Raw genomic sequence first — 25,716 nt, forward strand, 5'->3', positions numbered from 1 at the left:
GGGTTGAGTGAAGAGCCGGTGAGATGGCATCTGCTGTAGACCCGTTGCTTTGGTAGGCAAATTGGAGCAGGTCCAAGTCGCCACTGAGACAGGAGCTGACGTGCTTCAACACCAGCCTCTCAAACACTTCATCACCGTGGTTGTGAGTGCCACTGGGCAAGTCATTTTGACAGGTTCCCACGCTCTTTTTGGGCACCAGTACCACTGAAGCCTGCTTGAAGCAGGTGAGTACCACGTACTGCCAGAGTGAGAGGTTGAAGATAATCCGTGAACACAACAGCCAGTTGTCGGCACAGGTCTTCAGTTCTAGGCCAGGTATTCCGTCCGGATCGGATGCTCTCCTTGGATTCGTTCTGCTGAAGGCAGCCCGCACGACATCTTCAAATACTGAGACCAAAGGATCATTGGGAGACGTGGGGGAGTGCAATGGTTCCTCCCTGTCCTGACGATCAAAGTGAGCATAGAAGGCATTGAGGTTACGTAGATCATAACAGCACTGTACAGGCTCTTTGGCCCACGATGTCCTGCTGACCTTGTTCTTAAAAAATCGATCTTACCGTTCACTCCTACATAGTCCTCTATTTTCCTATCATCTGTGTGCCTAAGGATTTCTTTAACTCCCTAACGTAGCTGTCCCTACCACTAGATCTGGCAAGGTGTTCTATGCACCCACAACCCTCTAAAAAGCAAACCTCCTGATATCCCTCCCAATACTTTCCTCCAATCGCCTTAAAATTATGCCCCCTTGCATTAGCAATTTCTGCCCTGGGGAAAAAAAAGTCTCTGGCTGTCCACTTGATCTAGTGGATATAGACAGATGGAGGAGTTGAAATTACAGACAGATCAGCTGTGATTTTAATTGAATAACAGCAGACGACTGTGGGCCTATTTATTGTGAATGATACAAACTTTAAATTGGGAAGCAAAGCAATTTGATACAGTTGAGGTAATATTCTTAAAGAAAATCAATTATAATTCACTGTAAGAGAGCTCATTGGCTAAACAGCTGTGGCATTGGGTCAGGTGATGTCACAGAGCACCACACACAAAATACTGGAGGGGAATAAACAGTCAATGTTTCGAGGTGAGACCCTTCTTCGGGACATGTGAGGAACTTGGCTATGTCTCCAAGCTACACTCAAGATTCAAAAAACTTTGTCATTCTAACCGTACATCAGCTCTGCAGGGCAGAATGAGACAGCGTTTCCCAGGAGCAATGCAATCATAACATAACAAACGTGATACTAAATAATAAACATAACAATAAATAGTAAAACACAACAGCCACATGTCAGTTAAAATCAAGTTATAAGTGTCTAGTGCAAGTTAAAAGTGTCCAAAGCAGAGTCAGGTAGAGCAGCTATTTAGCAGTCTGACTGCCTGTGGGAGGAAGCTGTTTAGTCACCTTGTGGTTTTAGTTTTGATGCTCCTGTAACATTTACCTGATGGCAGAAGAACAAACAGTTCATGGAGAGGGTGTGAGGGGTCTTTAATGATGTACCCTGTCTTCTGGAGGCATTGACTCTGAAAGAGGTCTTGGACAGAAGGTAGGGAGACCCCAATAACCTTCTCTGCTCCCCTAACCACCCTCTGCAAGGCTTTTTTGTCGACAGCACTGCAGCTGGAGTACCAGGTTGTGATGCAAAAGGTCAGCACACTCTCAACCACGCCTCTGTAGAATGTAGTTAGGATGTTAGTGGGGAGTGATGTTTGTTTAAGCTTCCTCAGAAAGTGCAATCTCTGCTGGGCCCGTTTCACAATCCCAGTGGTGTTCCTGGACCAGGTGAGATTGTCCCGAGATCTGCACCTCAAGGAACTTCACGTTTTCCACTCTCTCCACTGTGGAGCCGCTGATGCTGAGTGGTGGGTGCTCAGGCAGAGACCGTCTGAAATCGACGATCATCTCCTTGGTTTTGGTGACATTAAGCATCAAGTTGTTATCACTGCACCAGCTCTCTAGGTGATTGACCTCCTCCCTGTACATTGTTTCATCATTTTTGCTGATGAGCCCCACCATACATCACTTAAGGATGGATTTTCTCACTGGAAGCACTGATTGTTTTAAATAAACTTAAAATGCGAGGGACAACTTTTTTTTATTATCGTACACGGAGTGGTGGATGTCTGGAATGCACTGTTTATGGCAGAGACATTAGGCGTATGAATGTGAGGAAAAAAATTGAAGGATATAAACGTTGGGTGGGCAGAAGAGATTAGTTTAGTTGGCCTTTCGATTACCAGTTTAACACTGTGGGCTGAAGGGCCTGTTCCTGTTCTGTAATCTATATTTGTAGGTCACTGGAGGGAAGTTACAAAGGATAAGTCAAGACAAAGAAATTCAAGACTCAAAATAGTTTAATTTTCAGCACACAGTAGAGGGAAACAAAATAATTGTTACTCCAGATCTGATGCAGCACCAGGAAAAAAAAGCAATAAGACAAAGAACACAGTAATAAAAACAAACATAAGACAGCTTATGTACATAGACTGATTGTACGTCCATAAAGTGACGCTAGGCACAGGAGTGTCTGTACATAAGGTGACTGGCAGGAAATGATAAAATAGTGGTGGTTAGGGGTGTGGAGGGCTGGGTTAGTGGTTGAAGGTTTTGATCAGCCTTGCTGTTTGGGGAAAGTAACTTTTTGAGTCTGGTGGTCCTAGCGGGGACAAACAGTCCATGAGCAGGGTGGGTATCGCTTGCCATTTATACACATTTTTTAAAAATTAAGATCCAGCATGGAATTGGCCATTCCGATCCTTCGAGCCACATCGCCCAGCAAGCCCCCGATTTAACCCTAGCCTGATCACGGGACCATTTACAGTGGCAATTAACCTACCAACCCTTTGGACTGTGGGAGGAAACTGGAGTACCCATAGGAAACCCATGTGGTCACGGGGAGACCATACAAACTTCTTACAGGCAGCAGCAGGAACTGAACTCGGGTCATTGGTAAAGTATTGTACTACTGTGTCGCTATTTTTCAATGCCTTTCTGTGTGTGTAAGTGTATATGTATGAGTGTGTAATATACATATATATATATATATATATATATACATACATACACTTACATGGCAGGTAGGCAGGGGCTGGTGATGACTATGCACAAAGACTTTTTTCTTGTATAAAACACAACATAACCAAATATTATTTGAAACTACTGTTCATTAAATTTAAATATCTGAGCAGATATTGAATATTCTCAACTATTCCTACTTTACAAAAGTCCCCAGCAGGGAATAGACTCATTTATTGACAGATATGGCTGTCACTGAAAATATGCGCTATATCCACTGGTATTTGATAGTCTTTCAGCAAGAGCTCGCAGTCTCGAAAAAGCTGCTGAACCATTTCTGCTTCATTAATTCCTGATGATTTTCTGCCGCATGTCTGGTGAACTAAACCAGTCCGGTTTGTTCCAGGATCATGTTGTCCCGTTCCACTGGCAGTAGGGCAGCAGTTTTTGCTCACAGCCTCATTGGAATGATCCCTATCCGGCTGCTCTGGTCCAGTGTCCAATCCCATGTCCTCAATGCACTCGGTCACATCACTGACATTGGTTTCCCTGGTGGGTAAACTCAGGTTTCTAAAAATAACTTCTTCCTGTTGGGTAGCAACATCAAGGAGTTGATTTACTTTGGACAGGAGATTAGGATCATTTTTATTGAGGTGACACCATGACAGCAGTGCACTGCGGAAATTGAAAACACAGATTTATTCATTAGTATTTCTGATGCAAAACTCATGAACCACAAATGCTAATATAAAGAACTGTAAATTAAATTAGTAATCAAATGGCTAACTAGTCTCTTCTGTCTACACAATGCCCAGTCCTTCCATTTTTCTCACATTCATGTGTCAATCCGAAAGGTCTCTTACAAGTCTCTCGTGTTTCTGCCTCTACCACCACCCTAGGCAGTGCATTCCAGGCACTCATCCCTCACATATCCTTTGAATTTATCCCCTCTCACCCTAAATGCATGCCCTCTGGTTTTAGTCATCTCAACCCTGGGAAACAGATACTGTCTGTCTCCTTTATCTGTGCCTTTCGTAATCTTGTAAACCTTCAGATCTCCCCTCAGCCTCCACCGCTGCAGAGAAAACAACACAAGTTTATCCAAACTCTCGTAATAATACATGCCCTCTAATCCAGTCAACATCCTGGCAAACTTCTTCTGCACCCTCTCCAAAGCCACCAAAACTGTATCCTCTGTGAGGACCACAACCTCATCACGGTTTGGAGGCTCGTGTGCCTCCATGACCCAGAGAGCTATGTTGGCTGGAGTCAGGGCTTTATGCTTTGGCTCTTGGTAGGGTCACCCATGCCAAACAGGTCAAAGGGTAGAGGCCAGACTAAGAGTGGTCCACTGATCCTTCAGGTTCAGAGATGCAGCTCAGACATAATAACCCTGACTAGTCCAAAAAAATTGTTACGGAAACAGCAGTTAAGAACCTTTTATATTTGTGCAACAGTATGGACAAACAGATGGAGGAACTTCATTGTTGCCCTAAACACCAGTGATATAATAGGCAGTAATGTAACAGAACTGTACGCAATCCTCTAGTTTTATTAAGCTGTAACTTTTAACGTACTCCAAGACTAATCTCACCCTTCCCTGAGACACATAACTCTCCATTCTATCATCGTTGTGTCTATCTAAAAGTTTCTAAGCTGTCCCTAATGGATACATGTACCTCCACCACCATCCCTGGAAGGGCATTCCAGGCACCTACCACTCTGTGTAAAGAACTTGCCCTCTGGCATTGCCCTATACTTTCCTCCAATCACCTTAAAGTTATGCCTCCTGGTATTAGCCATTTCTTCCTCGAGAAAGGAAATCCACTCTATCCATGCCTCATCAGTATAGATGTCTCTGAGCCTCTATCTATGCAGCTTTTCCTCAAGGCACGAACGGATATATCCCTGGATAACATGAAGTGATTGAATTGGTAGTATAAATATATTCAAAAAAGAAATCCTGATCGGCACAAGTATGGGAATAAAGAATACATTGAAGAGTACAATGAGGATTGAGTGAGGAAATGTTGATGTGAGGAGCTCTATAAACCCTGGTTCGACCACACTTGGGAGTGTTCATTTCTGGTTGCCTCATTAAGGGAAGCTTTAGACAGGGTGCAGAAGAGATTTATCAGGATGCAGGCTGGATTTAGAGAGCTAGGGCTTCTCTTTGGAGTGAAGAAGGGTGACTTGATAAGAGGTGCACAAGATGATAAGAGGCATAGATCAAGTGGACAGCCAGAGACTTTTATCTCCTAGCTAATATGAGGGGGCATAATTTTGGAGGAAAGTAAGATGGAGAGGATGTCAAAGGTAAGTTTTTCTTTTTACACCAAGGGTGATGAGTGCAATGAATGCCCTGCTGGGGGTGGTGGTAGAGGCAGATACATTAGGGGCATTTAGGAAACTCTTAGATAGGCACATGGATGATAGAAAAACCAGAGGGCTATGTAGAAGGGAAGGGTTAGATTGATCTTAGAGTTGGTTAAAATGTCAGCACAACATTGTGGGCTACCGAGACTGTACTGTGGTGTTTGTTCTGTGTAAAACAGGAAGAAAGAAAACTCATGTTCAGCAAGAAAGTTCTGCAAAATGGTCATTGTCTGTGCACTTGGTAAAGATACACTGTCCTGTGAGTAAGTGGACTACAGAATCACAAAGAAAAGCCATAGCAGTCTGGAAACTGCGTTGTATACCCCTCGATGCACTCACCTCAGAAGCCCTCGCATCTGTCCAGGGATCAACATCTTCTTCACACCTTCCTGGTAGCCTTTATTGAAACCGTGCTGTAACGTAGATTCTCTGCCAGCATTGAGCCCGTCCCGATAGCCTTCCTAGAAATAAACAGTTAAAAGTAATCACTGAATCAAAGCTGGCTATCTGCATTTGATGGCGTGGCAATGCACATTCAACTTACAAATGCTCTGCCTAACAATCATATTTTTAAAAAGCGAATTCCTGCTCGGAGAAGGAAGACATAATTACTATATTGTTGGATTAATGAGAGAGGACTGGATAAGGAATCAGAAAACTCAGGGCAGCAAGGTAGCGTAACACTACAGCAGTGCCACTGGCCCAGGTTCAGATTCCCTCCACAGTCACGTTCTCCCCATGACCGCATGGGCTTCTTCCAGCTGCTCTGGGTTCCTCCCACATTCCGAAGAGGAATGGGATAGGGTTAGTAAGTTGTGGGCATGCTGTGTTGGCTCCAGTGTCCTACATTCCAAAAGATGCAAGGTTAGTGTTATGAGTTGTTGGCTCCCACAATCCAGACATATGGCTTTAAAAGCACAGAAGGGACAAACGGGGCAGCCACTGTTGGGAATAGGCTGGTGGTGAGAGCAGGAGTGTCAGGTTTTGGCTCAAAGGAGGCTTCAGCTTGAAAGAGGCTTTGGCTCCGGGTAAGCTACTGTTAAGGTTCCCTTTTCTCCCCCCCTCTCACTGTACCTAGTGTAGTACATGGCTGTTGTGTATTCTTCCTGTTGGATGTTGGAGTCCTGGGAGACCAAGAGTCTCCCAGGGAACTACATCTGTGTAAAGTGCATCCAGCTGCAGCTCCTTGAAGACCATGTTAGGGATCTGGAGCAGCAGCTGGATGAGAGACAGACAGAAAGACAGACAGAGAATAATTGATCACAGTTACAGGGAAGTAGTCACCCCAAGGTTGTAGGAGACGAGTAACAGGGTGACTGTCAGGAGAAATGGAAATGTGAATAGGCAGTTAGCACAGAGCAATCCTGTGGCCATTTCCCTCAATAACAAGTACACCATTTTGGATACTGCAGTGAGGGATGAGCTCCCAGGGGAATGCCATGGAGACCGGGTTACTGGCTCTGAGCATGGGTCTGTGGTGCAGAAGGGAGAGAGGCAGAAGAGGGGAGTGGTAGTGATAGGGGACTGATTAGTTAGGGGAGCAGGGAGGAGACGCTGAGGATGTGAATGGGACACCTGAATGGTATCTTGTCTCTAAGGTGCCAGGGACAGGGGCGTCTCAGATCGCATCCACAGCATTTTGGAGAGGGAGGGAAAGCAGCGTTATATCTTGGTACATATCGGTACCGATGGCTTAGGAAGGAAAAGCAATGAGGTCCTGGAAAGAGAATTTATAGAGCTAGGTAGAAAGCTGAGAAGGACCTCCAGGGTAGTAATTTCTGCGATTGCTGCCTGTGCACGGCACCAGTGAGGGTAGAAACAAGATTAAATTAAACAAGGCAAATTAATGCATGGCTGAGAAGCTTTCGCAGAGGACAGGGCTTCAAGTTCTTGGATCATCGGGATCTCCTCTGAGGGAAGTCTGACCTGTTCAAAAGTGATGGGTTGCACCTGAACCAAGGGGGACCAATATTTACGTGGGCAGGTATGTTAGAGCTTTTGGAAGGGTTTAAATCAATTTGGCAGGGGGTTGGGAAATGGAGTGAACAGACTCAGGATAGCTTCATCAGTGGAAAAAGCCTGCTTACATTTACCCTATCTTTACCCGTCTATTTTGTATATTTCTGTTATAACACGCTGTACGGTTTCACTGCTAATGTAATGGCTTCTCTGCAATGTTCCACTGCTGAGGTAATGGTTTCTGTGTAGCAGCAATGTTTGGGTTATGACTAGAGTAAGACGTTGTTCTTTCTTGTGTGTCTGGGAGCCAAGAATTCATGGCCTTCTTCCGGGGAGAGATGAGGAGAGAAGATGCGAATGGAGAGAGTTGATAGACCGCCGGATGAAGTGGACTTGAAGCGAGGGTCCGAAGGTCAGCGACGATCGGAGGAGGTCGATGGTGGACGAGTGGCCTTATCAGTGAGCTCCAACGTTGCACATTAGATTGTTTCATGAGAATGGGCCCCTTTTCTTTTTGTTTTCTTTACTAACCATACAGTCAAATTAAGAATTATAAGCTCAATTGTTTAATTGCATGTTGTGTACTATTTGTTATTTTGGGGTACTGATTTGTAACAGAAAACACATCACGCAGCATCCACCCAAATGAGATTTCTTAAGTTTGGCCGGGCCGGGGGGCTATCATCTCCTATATTAAGCCGCTAGCCGAAGCGAGAGTGATACTGTCAAATCTCCTCTCATTTTCCTACACTCCAGGGAATAAAGTTCTAACCTATTCAACCTTTCCCTAGAACTTAGTTCCTCAAGTCATAACAACTGGAGTTTGTTCGTTATGTACCATGTCATATGACATAGGTGATCACGGTCTTTCCATCATGATTGTTCTTGGCAAACTTTTCTACAGAAGTAGTTTACCATTGCCTTCTGGGAGTGTCTTTAGAAGACAGGTGACCCCAGCCATTATCAATACTCTTCAGATTGTCTGCCTGGCATTAATGGTCGCACCACCAGGACTTGTGATATGTACCAGATGCTCAACGACCATCCACCACCTGCTCCCGTGGCTTCATGTGACCCTGATCAGAGAGGCTAAGCAGGTGCTACACCTCGCCCAAGGGGGACCTGCACGCTAGCAGATGGAAGGAGCACCTTACACCTCCTCTGGTAGACTTACTTCCACCCTGCCATCCAGAATTTTATACACCTCTATCGAATCACCCTTCATTCTCCTACACTTCAGAGAATAAAGTCCTAACCTATTCAACCTTTCCCTAGAACTTAGTTCCTCAAGCTTCGACATCATAAATTTTCTCCGTACTCTTTCAATCTTATCAATGTTAACATATGCTGTGAAATTTGATCTCTTGCAGCAGTACAAGACAGAAAGGTTACCAGAAGTTATAATTAAAATAAGTTATGAAAAAGACGAAGAGTGAGGTAATGGTCCATGGACCATTACCTGTTCCTCCGAAATAGGGTGTGCACCTTCAGGTTCCTGTACCACCTCTGTGATGGTAGCAATAAGAGGGCATGTCCTGGGTGGTGAAGGTAATTTATGATGGATCTGTCCATTGGGGGCCTCACCTTACCATCAAGGACATCTTCAAAAGGATTCCAATGCCCATGATGGAGCTGGCCGAGACTACACCTCTCTGCAGCCTTTATCAATCCTCTGCATTGGATCCTCCTTACGTTGTTCCAGACAGGAGGGCCCAGGATTCTTCAGTCAGTGAGCACCGGCAACAGCCCTCTGAACTTAATGAGTTACTTGAAAGCGAGAATTTCCATAAAGCACTGGATTCCTTTTTCAAAGAGCCAAACCGGTTCTGCCGACACAAAGAGCTGTCTGCAACTGATTCCTCACATCAGTTGCAGACAGCATATCGTTTGGCAGTGGCAGCTCCAAGAACAGGGTTTGAATCCCGCTGCTGTCTGTAAGGAGTTTGTACGTTTCCTCCGTCTGTGCGAGTTTCCTCCGGGTGCTCTGGTTTCCTCCCACATTCCAAAGACGTACAGCTTAAAGCTAGTGAGCTGTGGGCGTGCTATATTTGGAGATATTTGTGGTCTGTGCAGCACAATCCTTGATAATTTAACACAAATGACACCTTTCACTTGGTGTTTCAATATCATGTGACAAATAATAAAACTACTTTATCTTTTTGTTATTAAATAATTTCTGGTTTAAGATGGCAGTGGTGAAGCCCAGCGACAGCAAACAAAACAAAGAATGCAACTAAACAACAGGAATTCTGCAGATGCTGGAAATTCAAGCAACACACATCAAAGTTGCTGGTGAACGCAGCAGGCCAGGCAGCATCTCTAGGAAGAGGTACAGTCGACTGTACCTCTTCCTAGAGATGCTGCCTGGCCTGCTGCGTTCACCAGCAACTTTGAAAGAATGCAACTACTTTATTAATACCACTTTTTCCGGTAAACAATCACCGCAAACAAATGGAGAAGCAAGCGAGGCAAGGCAGAGTCGAGGCCTATCCACCAATGCCGAGAGTAAGGAAAAACACTGAGGCTTGATCACTGGCCGATCTGGAAAGGTCAGGTACCGGCTGAAACGTGGTGGCAGAGCGTGAGCGAGGAAGGACCCGATGTTTGGATGATTTAAATGCTGGGCGACATTAAAAAGCAAGGTGTCAGGAGCAGGAGCAAGGGTTGGGCCAGTCCTGCTTGCTGCTACTCGACACCTACTCAGCTCTGCGATGAACTGAGGCTGTGGCCTGCCTCAGGCTTCGTGTCTGTGAACTCACTTTCTCTCTGAATGCTACTTGATTACCTTTATTGTTTCGATGATTTGTTCCACCCTCGCCCCCGCACACTGTGTTTGTGAACTTTTTTAAAAATGGGTTCTTTTGGGTTCCTTTATTTTGTAGCTGCCATAAGGAGACAAATTTCAAGGTTATATAATGTATAAATATTTTGACAATAAATGTACTTTGATCGTTTAAAAAGTTCGAAGACAAGATGGAAACTTATTTCTTTTTAACTGACAAAACAGTAAATGAAAATTATGCAGAAAACATGTTGCTTTCTACGTGTGTACAGACCAATCCCATTTCTCTGTAAAGTGCAGCTGTCAGCATGTGACAATAGTGGAAAATAAGCTAGAACAATCAAATGTGATTGATGTCTGGAGTGGAATACAGAAGCTTAGCTTTGCAGGCAGCTGACTCGTGATGCATTGTTTGCCAGTTAATTAGAACAGCTTGAGTGCTTTAATCTTTAGGAGGTAGAAATCAGATGGCAAAGATAAACAAATGAAGTTATGCATGTGGGAAATGAAGATTTTGCCAACCTTGTGCAGCTCGAGAGAATTTACTCTGCAGGCAATGTCGAATTCCAAAGAAGCAAAGGACATGAAGCACCAAAGAACTGCTAGTTCATTTAAAGCAGAATGGCTTAATGAGTCAGTAGAAACTGCTACGCCAAAAGCTATCAACAAACTGGACTTGGGTAATTTATTATGCTTAGAATAGCTTTAGGTTTGCTTTCCACTTAAAAATTAGTGCACACATTGTCACTGGATAAAAAATTGCACGGCACAAGATTTTTGCGCACACTGGTCATGACAAGTTAGAGGGAACGTTGTTTATAGGCTGTTACACAGTAGTAAATTTATAAGCCATCTCCAACGTTCAATAATGCAGCTAATGGCCTTGGTATAACAACATTAACAAATCTCCAGCTGACAGGAACATTTTCATTGGTTGGTAGATTGTAAAGGTGGCCCTCCAATTCCCATGAATAAACTACCAGGGACAAAATCCAATGCCTATTTAAAAGAAACAGTTAAAGTCTGTTGTTATATCCTCGAGCACAAACAACTGGGGTCATGCATGGACATTTCTCTCAATAAGAACAGGGTAACAGCGCTCAACGTCAGTAAGACTAAGGGTAATTGCAGAACAAGTTTGCCAGGTAAGTTGTAGAAATAGTGCACAGGTTTATCATATCACCCCATGAATTTGAATATTCAAGAACCTGTTCACATACTGTTGCTGGGGGATGGATTTGCAGTTTTGCAGTTTACAATCATTTTTAAACCACAAAGTTATAGGAGCAGAGTTAAGCCATTTGGCCCATCGTCATTTCATCATGGCTGATCCATTTTCCCTCTCAACTTGTAATCTCCTGCCTTCTTCCCATATCCCTTCGTGCCCTGAATGATCAAAGATCTATCAACCTCTGCCTTAAATATACCTAATGACCAGGCCTCATAGCCATGTGCAGCAACGAATTCCACAGATTCACTCTCTAGCTAAAGAAATTCCTCATCTTCATTCTAAATGGACATCCCTCTCTTCTGAGGATACGCCCTCTGGTCTTGGACTCCTCCACTTGCCCTGTTATCAGAGAACACGTACAGAAATAATGTACCCTCACCATGAGAGAGGGGCAGAGGCTACAGGGCTGCTGCCCACACCTACACCCAGTCCCAGCAGCTGCATTATTTAGCCTCTCAGACCATTAATAAAAGTAACGCCATTGCATCAACTACAGTGGTGCTAGAAAGTTTGAAAACCCTGTAGAATTTTCTCTATTTCTGCATAAATATGACCTAAAATGTGATCAGATCTTCAAGCAAGTCCTAAAATGAGATAGAGAACCTGAACCCAATTAAATAAACTCGAAAACATTATTTATTGAGAGAAGTCATTCAATATTACATGTATTTTTTGGAAAACATATGTGAACCTTTGCTTTCAGTAACTGGTGTGACCCCCTTGTCCACAGAACATTGTCCCAGCACTGTGGAACATCTAGGTGGTCTTTTGCAAACTTGAGACACGCAGCAATTTTTTTTGGAGAGCAGTGGTTTCCTCCATGGTGTCCTTCCATGAACACCATTCTTGTTCAGTGGACATAAGAAAAGAGACTTTAGCAAGTTCAAGAGATTTCTGCAGGTCTTGCTGTTACCCTTGGGTTCTTTTGCACCTCACATTGCACATTGTGCTCTTGGTGTGATCTTGGCAGGACGCCCACTCCCAGGGAGAGTAGCAACAGACCCGAATTTCCTCCATTTGCAGACATTTTTTTTTAACTGTGGACTGATGAACACTCGGGTCTTCAGAAATGCTTTTGTAGCCTTTTCCAGCTTTGTGCATCTCCACAGCTCTTCAAAGGTCATCTGAAAGTTGTTTTGATTGATGCACGGTGCACAGAAACAAATCTTTCTCGAGAAGAACAGGCTCTGTCAGTAACTTGACTTCATATCTTTTTTTAAATATCGGGCAGGGCACCTCTACAACCGACATCTCCAATCTCATCTCATTGATTAGAACACTGGACTCCAAATAGCTTTTGTAGAAGGCATTACCCCAGAGGTTCACATACTTTCCAACAAATGCATGCAGTGTTGGATCATTTTTCTCAATAAATTAAGTAGTAAAATTTTTTTGTGGTTAATTTAATTGGGTTCTCTTTATTTAGTTTTAGGACTTGTGTGAAGACCTGATCACATTTTAGGTCACATTTATGCAGAAATAGAGAAAATTCTACAGGGTTCACAAACTTTCTAGCACTATGTACCTACCATGCTGACAAGAATTCTTTCAAATACTTACTGCAGGGCATCTTTTGTGCAAGTTTACCAAGAGACCCATTTACTTATTTCAATGTGGCCACAGATGAAGCAGTTATCGTAAAGCTTTAAAGCACCAGTGATTGGAAGGTGGCCGTTTGATTTCCAACCGCTGTCCATAAGCAGTTCGTATGCCTCTTTCCCACCCCGTGACTGGATGCATTTCCTCTGGGTGCTTTAGTTTAGGATTAGTAAATTGTGGGCTTAGCGACACTTGTGGGCAGCTCCCAGCACATCCTTGGACAATGTTGGTCGTTGACACAAATGACGCATTCACTATACGCTTTGATGTACATGTGACAAATAAAGCCAAACCTTTAATCTTTAGGCTAATCTTTAATGTTTCTTTTCCCATTTTTAAAAAACTTTGTATTTCAATTTCTGTCAATAAAACTGTACTACTCCAGAAACTATGTGGACGCTCTGATATCTGAAACAATTTTTCAAAGTTCAGTGAACTTTATTATCAAAGTAGATATACGTCACCATATACAACCCTGAGATTCATTCCCTTGTGGAAATACTCAATTAATCTATAAATAACCATAATAGAAGGACTGCCCAGAATGCCAAAAACAAACTGTGAAAATACAAAAAGAAATAATAATAAACAAGTAAGCAATATGTATCGAGAACACGAGATGAAGAGTCCTTGAAAGTGAGGCTACAGGTTGTAGGATCATTTTAGTGATGGGGGCAAAGGAAGTTACCCCTACAGTTCAAGAGCTTGATGGTTGAGGGGTAATAACTGTTCCTGAACCCGGTGATACGAGTCGAGGCTCTGTACCTTCTTCCTGGTGGCAGCAACTAGACGACAGCATGACCTGAGTGATGGTGGGGATACCCAATGATGGATGCTGCTTTCCTGCAACAGCATTTCTTGTAGATGTGCTCAATGGATGGGAGGGCTTTACTCGTGAGGTACTGGACTGTCTCCAGTACTTTCTGTAGGATTTTCTATATCAGACTGCGATGCAGCCATATTCCACTACACATTTAGAGAATGTGATAACAGCAACAGTATACCCAATTCAGGTTGCTGTTCATTGATTTCAGCTCAACACTCAATACCATCATCCCCTCAGTACTATTCAACAGGTTTCAACACCTGGGCCTCTGTACCTCCCTCTGCAACTGGATCCTTGACTTTATCGGGAGACCACATTTAGTGCAGATCAAAAATAACGTCTCCTCCTCGCTAATGATCAACACCGACACACCTCAGGGATACATGTGTAGTCCACTGATCTTCTCTATCTACACTCGGGACTGCGAGTGTGCAAAGCTCAAATGCCATCCATTAATTCGCCAATGGCAAAACTATTATTGGCAGAATCTCAAATGGTGATAGAGGCACAAAGGAGAGAGCAGATCAACTAGTTGAGCGGCGTCACAACTGCAACCTTGCACTCGGTGTCAGTACGACCAAGGAACTGATTGCGGACTTCAGGAAGGGGAAGTTGGGAGGCGGGGGGAAAACACACACACACACACACATTCTCATCGAGGGATCTGCAGTGGAAAGGGGGGGGGCCAGTTTCAAGTTCCCGGGTGTCAACATCTCTGATGATCTATTCTGGACCCAACACATTCATACAATCATGAAGGAGGCACGCCAATGGCATGAGATTAATGAGATTTAGCATGTCAACAAAGACTAAAGCAAATTTCTACCTTATGTACTGACTGGTTACATCAGTATTTGGTACAGGGGTCCAATCCACGGGATCAAGAAAAGCTACGGAGGGTTGCAGACTCAGCTACCCCCATCGCGGGCACAAAGCTCCTCACCATTAAGGGCATCTTCAAAAGATGGTACCGCAGGAAGGAGGCATCATTCAGGACCCTCACCATCCAGAACATACCCTCTTCTCATCACCGGAGCCTGAGTATGCACTCATCATTCTAAGAGCAGCTTTTTCCTCCTCTGCCAGATTTCTGAGTGGTCCATGTTTTCCTCTTTTTGCACTATTTTTATACATTCCTTATTGTAAATTATTGTAATTTTTGTCTTGCATTGACCTGCTGCCGCAAAACAACAAATTTACTTTGAACTTTGATATGGCAGTGCTAATAAAATGGATTCTCATTGTACATTTCTGAAAGGTATCAAGATGCAAGCAATTTTGCAAATTTTATAAGTATAATTTCAAATAAATGTGTTATCGTATTTTAATTTGATTGCACTTAGAGATCAAAATGTAAACAAACTTTAGTTTACCAATGTAAGTTTAATAACCAAAGTTCTTTGTTTTTGTCAAACTAAGACCACCCTGAATGTGAACCAAAATTGGATGCATTCACGGCAGGAACATCCCTGGAACATAGAAAATGGCGAGGAAAAATATTTATTGTTTGCTAAAATAGTACCTACTATAAACAAGTATGAAATAGGTAATTTCCTCAGGAGCAAGGGATAGAGGATGCTGTATAGCACAAGATATCGAAGCAGAATTAGGCCATTTGGCCCATCAAGTCTGCTCCGCCATTCAATCATGGCTGAGCTACTTTTCTCCTCCTCAGTCCCACTCACCGGCCTTCTCTCCGTAACCATTCATGCCATGTCCAATCAAAAACTATCAGTCTCTGCCTTAAGTAAATCTAATGATCTGGCTTCCACAGCTGCCTGTGATAACAAATGCCACAAGTTCACCACCCTCTGGCTAAAGAAATTTCTCTGCACCTCTGTTTTAAATGGACACTCCTCTTTCCTGACGATGTGCCCTCTTGTCCTAGACTTTCCCGACAATGGGAAACATTCTTTCTACATCTACTGACTAGGCCTTTCAACATTCAAAAGATTTTAATGAGATCCCTCCTCATCCTTCTGAAATCCAGTGAGTACAGGTTCAGAGCCATCAAACAATCCTGGTATGATAACCCTTTCTTTGCCAGAATCATCCTTGTGAACCACCGCTCAATCCTCTCCAATGCCAGCACATATTTTCTTAGATGAGCCCAAAACTATGTACAATACTAAAGATGAGGCCTCACTAGTGCCTTATAAAGCCTCAGCATCACATCCCTGCTCTTGTATTCTAGACCTCTTGAAATGAATGCTAACATTGCATTTGTCTTCCTCACCACCGACTCAACCAGCAAGTTAACCTTCAGGGTGTTCCGCACAAGGACTCCCAAGTTCCTTTGGATTTTCTCCCTATTCAGAAAATAGTCCACACATTTCTACCAAAGTGCATTCTCCAACATTGTATTTCGTTTGCCACTTTCTTGTTCTCCTAATCTTTCTGCCTCCTACTAATCAGCCAATGCTCTAACCATGCCAGTAACTTCCCTGTAATACCATGGGCTCTTAGTAAGCAGTCTCATGTGTAGCACTTTGTCAAAGGTCTTCTGAAAGTTCAAATATACAACATCCACTGCATCTCCTTTATCCTAGTTGTAATCTCCTCAAAGTTCATCCGGCAAGATTTTCCCTTAAGGAAACCATGCTGACTTTGTCCTATGTTGTCCTGTGTCACCAAGTACTCCATAACCCCTCCATCTATCTTCATATCGTCTGCAAAATTTTCAAAAAAGATATCAATCCATCATCCAAATCATTGGTATATAACGTAAAAAGAGTTGTTCCCAATACAGACTCCTGTGGAATACCACTAGTCACCGGTGGTAAGGCAGAAAGAGCTCCTTTTATTTCCACTCTTTGCCTCCTGCCAATCAGCCATTGTTTTATCTATGCTAGAATCTTTCCTGTAATAGGACGGGCTCGTGGCTTGTTAAACAGCCTTGTGTAATACCTTGTCAAAGGCCTTCTGAAGATCCAAGTACACAACATCAATTGATTTTCCATCGTCTATCCTGCTTGGTATTTCACCAAGGAATTTCAAAAGATTTGTCAGACAGGATTTTCCTTTGAGAAAACCACGCTGACTGTGGCCTATTTTATCATGTACCTCCAAGTACCATGAGACCTCATCCTTAATAATCGACTCTAATGTCTTCCCAACCACTGAGGTCAGACCAACTGGCCTAAAGTTTCCTTTCTTCTGCTTCTCTCCCTTCTTGAAGAGTGGAGTGACTTTTGCAATTTTCCAGTCTTCCAGAACCATTCCAGAATCTAGTGATTCTTGTGTAACATGTTGTAGGGTTTCATGGCTTCTATGTAATGTTCCACTGCTGAGGTAATGGTTTCTCTGTAGCAGCAATGTTTGGGTTATGACTAGAGATAACAGAACTTTGGACTGCAGGGGCTATCCAATGGGAGAAATGTTGTTCTTTCTTGTGTGTCTGGAAGCTGGATTTTTCCGCAGTCTTTCGTCAGAGAGCGATGGAGAGATAGGACGCGAATGGAGAGAGTTGGAAGACCACCGGAGGGAGTGGACTGAGGAGCAAGGGTCCGAGGGACGTCTACGCTTGGAGGTCGACGGGAACAAATGACTGAACAGTGAGCTCCAACGATGTTCAATAGACTGTTTCATGAGAATGGGCCCTTTTCTGTTTCTTTACTAACCATATAGTCAAATTAAGAATTATAAAGATCAATCATTTAATCGCATATTGTGTACTGTTTGATATTGTGGATTTGTAACCGGGAAACACATCACGCAACATCCACACAGACGAGATTTCTCAGTTTGGCGGGGCCAGAAGTGTTTTCCCCTAGTCGAACACCTGCTGGCCGAGGCTGAAGGTTACACTTGAAAAATCATTACTAATGCTTCCACCCACCTCTTTCAGAACCCTGGGGTGTACATCATCTGGTCCAGGTGACTTATCTACCTTCAGACCTTTCAGTTTCCCAAGAAACTTCACTCTAGTTATGGTAACTCCACACACCTGGAGCATGTTGCAATTTGTGCTGCGGGCCTGGCCTCGTGCAAAACAACTTCCCAAAGGATCCATTTACTCATTAGAGAGTGGTCACAGTCAGGTCCTCTTCCGAAGAATGAGGCCACTTGGCTCATCCATCCCGCTCAGTCATTCAATTTTGTTTGATGTATTGTCCCTCTCAACCCCATGCTCCTGCCTTCACCCTATAATTTTTCACACCTTTACTAACAGCTGTGCCTCTGCCTCTTTAGAAACCTGCAAAGATTTGGCATAACATCTGAATATTTTGAGAAACTTCTATAAATGTGCGGTGGGGAGTTTATTGCCTGGTTACATCATGGATAACCGCAGATACCCTTGAATGGAAAAATCCTGAAAATATAATGGACATGGCCCAGTCCATCATGGGTAAAGCTCGGCACACCACTGAACTCACTCTACATTGCTGTCGCAGGAAGGCAGCGTCCATCATCACGGACTCCCAACACCCAGGTCCCATCATGAAGGTGGTACAGGAGCCTCAGAACCCACACCACCAGGTTCAGGAACAGTTATTACCTCTCAATCATCAGGCTCCTGAACCAGAGGGGAAAACTTCAATCAACCTCACCTGCCCCATCACCGTAATGTTCCCACAATGTATGGACTAACTTACAAGGACTCTCCATCTCATTGGGTTATCTATTCATTATTATTCTATCCTCTTTTGTATTTACACAGTTTGTTGCCTTTTGCATATTGGTTGTTCGTCCGTCCTATTGGGTGTGGTCTCTCACTGATTTGATTATGTTTCTTGGATTTACTGTGTATGCCTGCAAGAAAACAAATCGCAGGGTTGTATATGGAGACGTATATTGTACTTTGATAATAAATTTACTTTGAAATTTTAATTAAGAACCTATCAGCTGCTTTAAATATATCCACAGATTTACCACCCCCGGCTAAAGAAAATCCTCCACATCATTGTTTTAACTGGATGTCCTTCCAATCTGAGACTGTACCTTCTGGTCCTAGATGCCCCCACTATTGGGAACATTCTCTCCACATCCACTCTATCTAGACCTTCCAATGTGTGACATTTCCCTGCTGCATCAGAAACTATGTGGATGCTCTGATATCTGACAAGCAGGTTTGTCACTATCAGAGAAATAACTATCCTGTTAGAATTCTTTGAGGTAGTAACTAAAGGTGCCAGGTGCAAGCAATTCTGTAAACTTTAGTAATACAAATCTAAATATACATGTTCCTGTATTTTCAGTTGGTTGCACTTAGAGACCAAAAAGTAAACAAACTTTATACATTTTACTGATCAAAATTAGAAGGTTTTGACAAACTCTCATCACCAAACCAAGAGCATCATGACTATTTCAACAAGCCACATTCAAACTGGTGGCAACCCCATAAATAAAACAGCGGCAGAAGAAGTTATTTAACGTTTGATAAACATCATACTCAAGTTCCAACTGTGAACAGGTATTAAATGTATAATTTCATCACAAGAGGGGGACAGAAGGTGCAGACTTACTGCCCACGCCAGCACCCGTTCCCATCCCCGGTCCAGTCCAGATGGGACAGAGGGAGCCCTGTCAGCGGACGCCGGGCTCCCACCCGTTCCCATCCCTGGACCAGTACAGATGGGACAGAGGGAGCCCTGTCAGCGGACGCCGGGCTCCCACCCGTTCCCATCCCCGGTCCAGTACAGATGGGACAGAGGGAGCCCTGTCAGCGGACGCCGGGCTCCCACCCGTTCCCATCCCTGGACCAGTACAGATGGGACAGAGGGAGCCCTGTCAGCGGACGCCGGGCTCCCACCCGTTCCCATCCCCGGTCCAGTACAGATGGGACAGAGGGAGCCCTGTCAGCGGACGCCGGGCTCCCACCCGTTCCCATCCCTGGACCAGTACAAGTGCGACAGAGGGCGCAGGGCCGCTCGCCCACCCGTCCCCGTCCCTCGGCCAGGAGAAGAGGGACAGAGGGTCCCCGTCCCCCGTGGGCCAGGCCCCACCCGTACCTTGAGTCTGTTCCCCATGCAGACATTCCACTCGTTCCGCGGCAGCCGCAGCTCATCCGCCTCCTCATCGAACACATCGTCGCCCGGGTCCAACTTCAGCCGCCACATTGTCGCCCGGAGGCGGGGAAACGGGGAGGAGCGGACGGCCGAGCGGCCACGTGACCCGATCTTACGTCAGCGGCCGTTTCCTGGTTACGCGAGTCACATGCCACACATCTCTATTCATTCATGATATTTATGCAAAGCAGGTAGCAGTGTAAAATGGTGCATTCAAGGTAGTTCCATTCGGAGGTGTGAATTTTTTTTTAACAACAAACGAATATAACCCCATTGCCATTCATGTGGCCCACTTACATTATCACAAGAGGTTTTGCAGATGCTGGAAATCTTGAGTAACACACACACAAAATGCTGGAGGAACTCAGCAAGTCAGGCAGCATCTATGATGAAAAATAAACAGTCGACATTTCAAGCTGAAACAATGATCCTGATGAAGGGTCTCAGACGAAAATATCGGCTGTTTACTCCCTCCACAGATGCTGCTGAGTTCCTCTGGCATTTTGTCTGGTTTAGCCCTTTCATTGTTTGAGTGGCTTGCCTACCCAACTCTGTCATTCAGCAGAAGGAATCGAGACCGTACCTGCAGGTTCTCTATGTTTCTATCCAAAGTCCCCAGCCATCCAGACCATGCTCTCTTCTTGCTGCTACCATCAGGCAGAAGGTACAGGAGCCTTAGATCCCCCACCACCAGGTTCAGGAATAGATATTATCCTTCAAGCATCAGGCTCCTGAACCAGTGTGGATAACTTCACTCAACTCAACTCTGAACTGATTCCACAACTTATGACTCGTGGTGTTCCGCAGGGGTCGGTGTTGGGACCGCTTCCTTTTATGCTGGATATAAATGATTTAGATGATGGAATAGATGGCTTTGTTGCCAAGTTTGCAGTTGATACGAAGATTAGTAGAGGGGCAGGTAATGTTGAAGAAACAGGTAGGACGCAGAAGGACTTTGACCGGTTAGGAGAATGGGCAAAAACGTGGCAAATGAAATGGTGGTGGTGGCATCTGTTAGTCTCGCAACACCATGGATCTGGGCCTGGAAAGTCTTGCTTCAGTCTGTGTTGGAGCAGCGTCTGTTGTGGCTGTAGAGGCCCACACGGGAGTGACAGTCTCGGCTGCAGCAACTGCACTTGAAGGCACTGTCCTCTAGTGTTGTCTTGGTGCTGTTTTGCTGACGAGTGCGTTTTTCTTCAGCAGCAAGCCTCAGCTTCTCTTCTCCTCTTTTTAGACCTCTGCGTAGTTCCAGCCTCCAGTGAGAGCGATCACTTGTGATGTCCTCCCACCTCTCGACGTTCATTTTCAGTGACTTCATGTCTCTCTTGCAGACATCCTTGAAATGAAGATGGGGCCGCCCTTGTGCTCTCTTGCCGGAGGCCAGTTCCCCATACAGCAGGTCTTTTGGGATCCTCCCGTCTGACATGCAGTGTATGTGGCCCAGCCAGTGGAGACAGCATTGTTGGAGCAGGATGAAGAGGCTGGGTATCTGGGCACGGGCCAGGACCTCATTGTTGGTGACTTGGTCAGTCCACGTGATGTCCAGGATGCGTCTCAGGCTGCGAAGGTGGAAGGCGCTGAGACACCACTCTTGTCTCTAGTACAGGCTCCAGGTCTCGCTGCCGTAAAGCAGTGTGCTGAGGACGCAGGCCCTGTAGACTGCAACTTTGGTGTGCATCATCAGCTTTCTGTTCTCCCAGACTCTCTTTGTCAGCCTGGCGAATGTTGAGGCTGCTCGTCCGATCCGTCTGTTGATCTCGGGGTCTAGGGAGAGGCTGTCCGTGATGGTGGAGCCAAGGTATGTAAATTCATGAACTACCTCCAGCTCGTAGTTGTTGATGGTAATGGCAGGGGGTGCTCAATGCCTTGGCCCAACACGTTGGTTTTCTTCAGGCTGATGGTCAAGCTGAAGTCCTGGCAGGCTCTTGAGAAGCTGTCCATGAGGCGTTGCAGTTGCTCTTCAGAGTGTGTTGCCAGTGCTGCATCGTCTGCAAACAACATGTCCCTGATGAGTACTTCGTGAATCTTGGTTTTTGTCCTCAGCCGGGACAGACTGAACAGCTTCCCGTCCGATCTGGTGTGGAGGTAGACACCATCAGTTGGTGTTCCAGAGGCGTGCTTCAGCATGACTGCGAAGAAGATGCCAAACAGGGTGGGGGCAAGCACACAGCCCTGCTTCACACCGCTGCGGATGTTGAAGGCCTCCGAAGAAGAGCCGTCGAACTGAACGACGCCCTTCATGTCTGTGTGGAATGACTGAACTATCCAAGTGAAATACAATGCTGGAAAATGCATGGTCATGCACTTTGGTAGTACAAATAAATGTGCAAATTATTTTCTAAACGGGGAGAAAATCCAGGAATCTGAGATGCAGAGGGGCTTGGGAATCCTAGTGCAGACACCCCGAAGGTTAACTTGAAGTTCAAGTCAGCAGTGAGGAAGGCAAATGCCATATTAGCATTCATTTCAAGAAGTCTAGAATACAAGAGCAAGGACGTGATGCTGAAGCTTTATAAGGCACTGGTGAGGCCTCGTCTTGAGTATTGTGAACAGCTTTGGGCTCCTTAACTAAAAATAAGATGTGCTGGCATTGGAGAGGGTCCGGAGGAGGTTCATAGGGATGATTCCAGGATTGAAAGGGTTATCATATGAGGAACGTTTGATGGCTCTGGGTCTGTACTCGCTGGAATTCAGAAGGATGAGGGGGGATCTCATTGAAACCTTTCAAATGTTGAAAGGCCTAGACAGAGTAGATGTGGAACGTACGTTTCCCATGGTGGGGGAGTCTAGGACAAGAGGGCACAGCCTCAGGATAGAGGGACACCCTTTCAAAACAGAGATGCGGAGAAATTTCTTTAGCCAAAGGGTGGTGAACTTGTGGAACTTGTTGCCACAAGCAGCCATAGAGGCCGGGTTGCTGGGTGTACTTAAGGCAGAGAATGATAGGTTCTTGATTAGACACGGCATCAAAGGTTGTGGGGAGAAGGCCGGGAACTGGGGTTGAGGAGGAGGGAGAAAAGAAAGGATCAGCCATGATTGATGGGCCAGATGGCCTAATTCTGCTCTTATGTCTTATGGTCTTATGGACTCACTTTCAGGAGCTGCACAACTCATGATCTCAGTAATTTTTTTGCTTATTTTGTCTTCTTTTGCATACTGGTTGTCTGTCAGTCTGTACAGTTTTTCATAAATTCAATTGTATTTCTTTATTTTCCTGTAAATGCCTGCAAGAAAATGGACCTCAAGGCAGTATATGGCAACATACCTATATGCATAGTTTGATAATAAATTTACTTTAACTTTGACTCTGGCCTGCTGCGTTCACCAGCAACTTTTATGTGTGTTGCTCTCTGCAGGCTCTCTGTTTCCTTAACACTATCCGCTCCTTCACCTATCTTTGTATCATCGGCAAATTTAGCCACAAACCCATTAATCCCATAGTCCAAATCATTGACATACATCGTAAAAAGCAGTGGTCCCAACACCGACCCCTATGGAACTCCAGAACAGCCAGCCAGAATAGGATCCCTTTATTCCCACCCTCTGTTTTCTGTTAATCAGCCAATGTTCCACCCACACTAGTAACTCCCCTGTAATTCATGGGCTCTTATCTTGCTAAGCAGCCTCATGTGTGGCACCTTGTCAAAGGCCTCTGAAAAGTCCACCATTGGTAGTTACGCCATCGGAGGAGAAGAAGAAAGAGTGAGAGTGAAGAATCCCCAGCTCTGAATGAACTCCAAGATGACACATTCAGTTCCTCTGCCATCTCCGCGTCTCTCATTACAATATCTCCAGTGTCATTTTGGTTCCCGTCCCCCTGCCAAATTAGTTTAAACCCTCCCTAACAGCTCTATTAAACCTGCCTACCTAGATATTGGACTCCTTTGGGTTCAGGTGTAACCTGTCCTTTTTGTATAGGTCATGCCTCCCCCAGAAGATGCCCCAATGATCCAGGAACCCGAAGCCCTGCCCCCTACACCAGTCTCTCAGCCACACATCAATATACCTGATCATGCTATTCCAGCGCTCATTAGCACGTGGCACAGGCAACAATCCCAAGTTTATTACCCTGGAGGTCCTGCTTTTTAGTTTCCTACCCAACTGCCTGAATTCTTTCTTCAGGACCTCCTGCCTTTTTCTACCAATGTCATTGGTACCAACGTATACCAAGACTTCTGGCTGTTCAACCTCTCCCCTCAAAATACTCTGCACCCAATCCGAGACATCCTATACCCTGGCACCTGGGAGGCAACAGACCATGCAGGTATCTCTATCAGGCTGACAGAACCCCCTGTCTGTTCCCCTCACGATGGAATCCCCTATGACAACTGCATTCCTCATCATCTTTCCCTTCTTTCTTTCTTTTTAAATCTTTTTATTGAATAAGTATACAAAAAGGTAAGCCATATAGACACTAATACACTGTTAGAATATAATAAAATTACAGGAGATATTAATACAGAAAAAAAGTGATACAAACAACGTAATTTAAACATAACATACTAAGGTAACATAATTGTATACTAATATATATATATATATATCAATAGAGAAAAGGAAAAAAAAAACCCCAAAAAAAACCCACCGTGCAACTCATCTTTCCCTTCTGCACTACAGAATCAGGCTTAGTGCCAGAGACCCGATCACTGTGGTTGTCCTTTGTCAAGTCACCCCACCCCCCAACCGCTTCCAAAACGAGATAACGGTTACTGAGGGGGATGGCCACGGGGTTGCTCTCTACCATCTGAGCTCTTCCCTTCGCTTCCCTGACCGTCACCCACTTATCTGACTCCTGCAGCCTTGGGGTGACTAACTCCCTGTGGCTCCTCTCTATCTCCTGTTCACTCTCCCTAATAAGCTGTAGGTCATCGAGCCGCAGCTCCAGATCCCTAACACGGTCTCTCAGGAGCTGCATCTCGGTGCACTTGGCACAGATGTGGCCATCTGGGAGACTGGAAGATTCCCAGGATTCCCACACCTGACACTCAGAGCAAAGTACTAACCCTACGGACATGCTCTTTATTCCCTGAAAAAAAGGCAAGGAAAAAAAAGTCCATTCATTCACTTACCTATTACCTGTAACAGGTGGAAGAGATAGAGTTTGCTTTGTGGGTTAATTGCTCCAACCAAACCAGATGAAATGAGCTTTGCTGCTATCCTAAAAGTAATGCAGGAACATTTAGAACCAAACCCATTGCTTCATTATCAGAATCAAAATGATGGAGAGTCCATTTTAGCTTATGTGGCTGAATTGAAGATATTGCCCAAGCATTGACAGTTCAGTAATGAGTTTGATAATGCAACGAAAGATCATTGAGTTTGTGGAATCATTCAAAAATGGCTCCTAACTGAAGCACAACTCATATTTGAAAGAGCAGTTGAAATGGCTGTATCACTGGAGTCAGAATTGTTATAAATCAGCGGCAACAAAGATGAATTTGAGTCGAGTTTTTATAAAATAAACAACGGCATTTATTAACCTCTACTCAAATAAACATGGAACAGTAAACGAACGATTAACTTAAACGGATGTTAACAGCGATATGCTTCTATAGTTATCAAACAGTCGAACTTAAAGACAATTCTTAACAGATCTTATTTAAGCACAGTCTTAAGGTGGTAATTTAGTAAGTCCAAATGATTCCTGAAATAGTCGAGAGGAGAGACTTCCCAAACCAGCTTTGGAACAGTCCCCGAAGTAAAGACGTCACTGCTGAGGCATCTCCCAGCCGAAATGCCTTGTCCGAAGTTATGACGCAGAATACAATTTCTCAAAGTAATTGACCTTTCGACAAAGTGATCATCGCACAATACCCAAACCATGTCAGGGTTAACAAAACGTGCGTGCCATGTACAGACGATTCCAAATGTCAGTCACGCCCGTAATGCGCTGAATGCTGTTGGTTAACCCCAATCATC

At 44.6% G+C, this 25,716-nt stretch overlaps 1 protein-coding gene across 1 annotated transcript; it reads right to left on the reverse strand.

Annotated features, from left to right (window-relative positions):
- Positions 1 to 533: 533 nt before the first annotated feature.
- On the reverse strand, positions 534 to 19,865 carry otulina (OTU deubiquitinase with linear linkage specificity a). Its single transcript, XM_063066757.1, has 3 exons — positions 19,741 to 19,865; positions 5,732 to 5,853; positions 534 to 3,691 (listed from the first exon to the last, which is right to left on the reverse strand). The coding sequence occupies exons 1-3, from the start codon at positions 19,846 to 19,848 to the stop codon at positions 3,250 to 3,252; spliced, it is 672 nt and encodes a 223-aa protein (XP_062922827.1). The 5' UTR covers positions 19,849 to 19,865; the 3' UTR covers positions 534 to 3,249.
- Positions 19,866 to 25,716: the final 5,851 nt, after the last annotated feature.

The sequence above is a fragment of the Mobula hypostoma genome, chromosome 1, assembly GCF_963921235.1.
Source record: "Mobula hypostoma chromosome 1, sMobHyp1.1, whole genome shotgun sequence".
NCBI lineage: Eukaryota > Metazoa > Chordata > Chondrichthyes > Myliobatiformes > Myliobatidae > Mobula > Mobula hypostoma.

Coding starts and splice junctions, on each gene's coding strand:
- otulina (XM_063066757.1), bottom strand. CDS start 19,848: ATGTGGCGGCTGAAGTTGGACCCGGGCGACGATGTGTTCGATGAGGAG. Junction 5,854..19,740: donor GCATGGGGAACAGACTCAAG/GTACGGGTGGGG, acceptor GTTTATTTCTAG/GAAGGCTATCGGGACGGGCT. Junction 3,692..5,731: donor CAGATGCGAGGGCTTCTGAG/GTGAGTGCATCG, acceptor CAATTTCCGCAG/TGCACTGCTGTCATGGTGTC.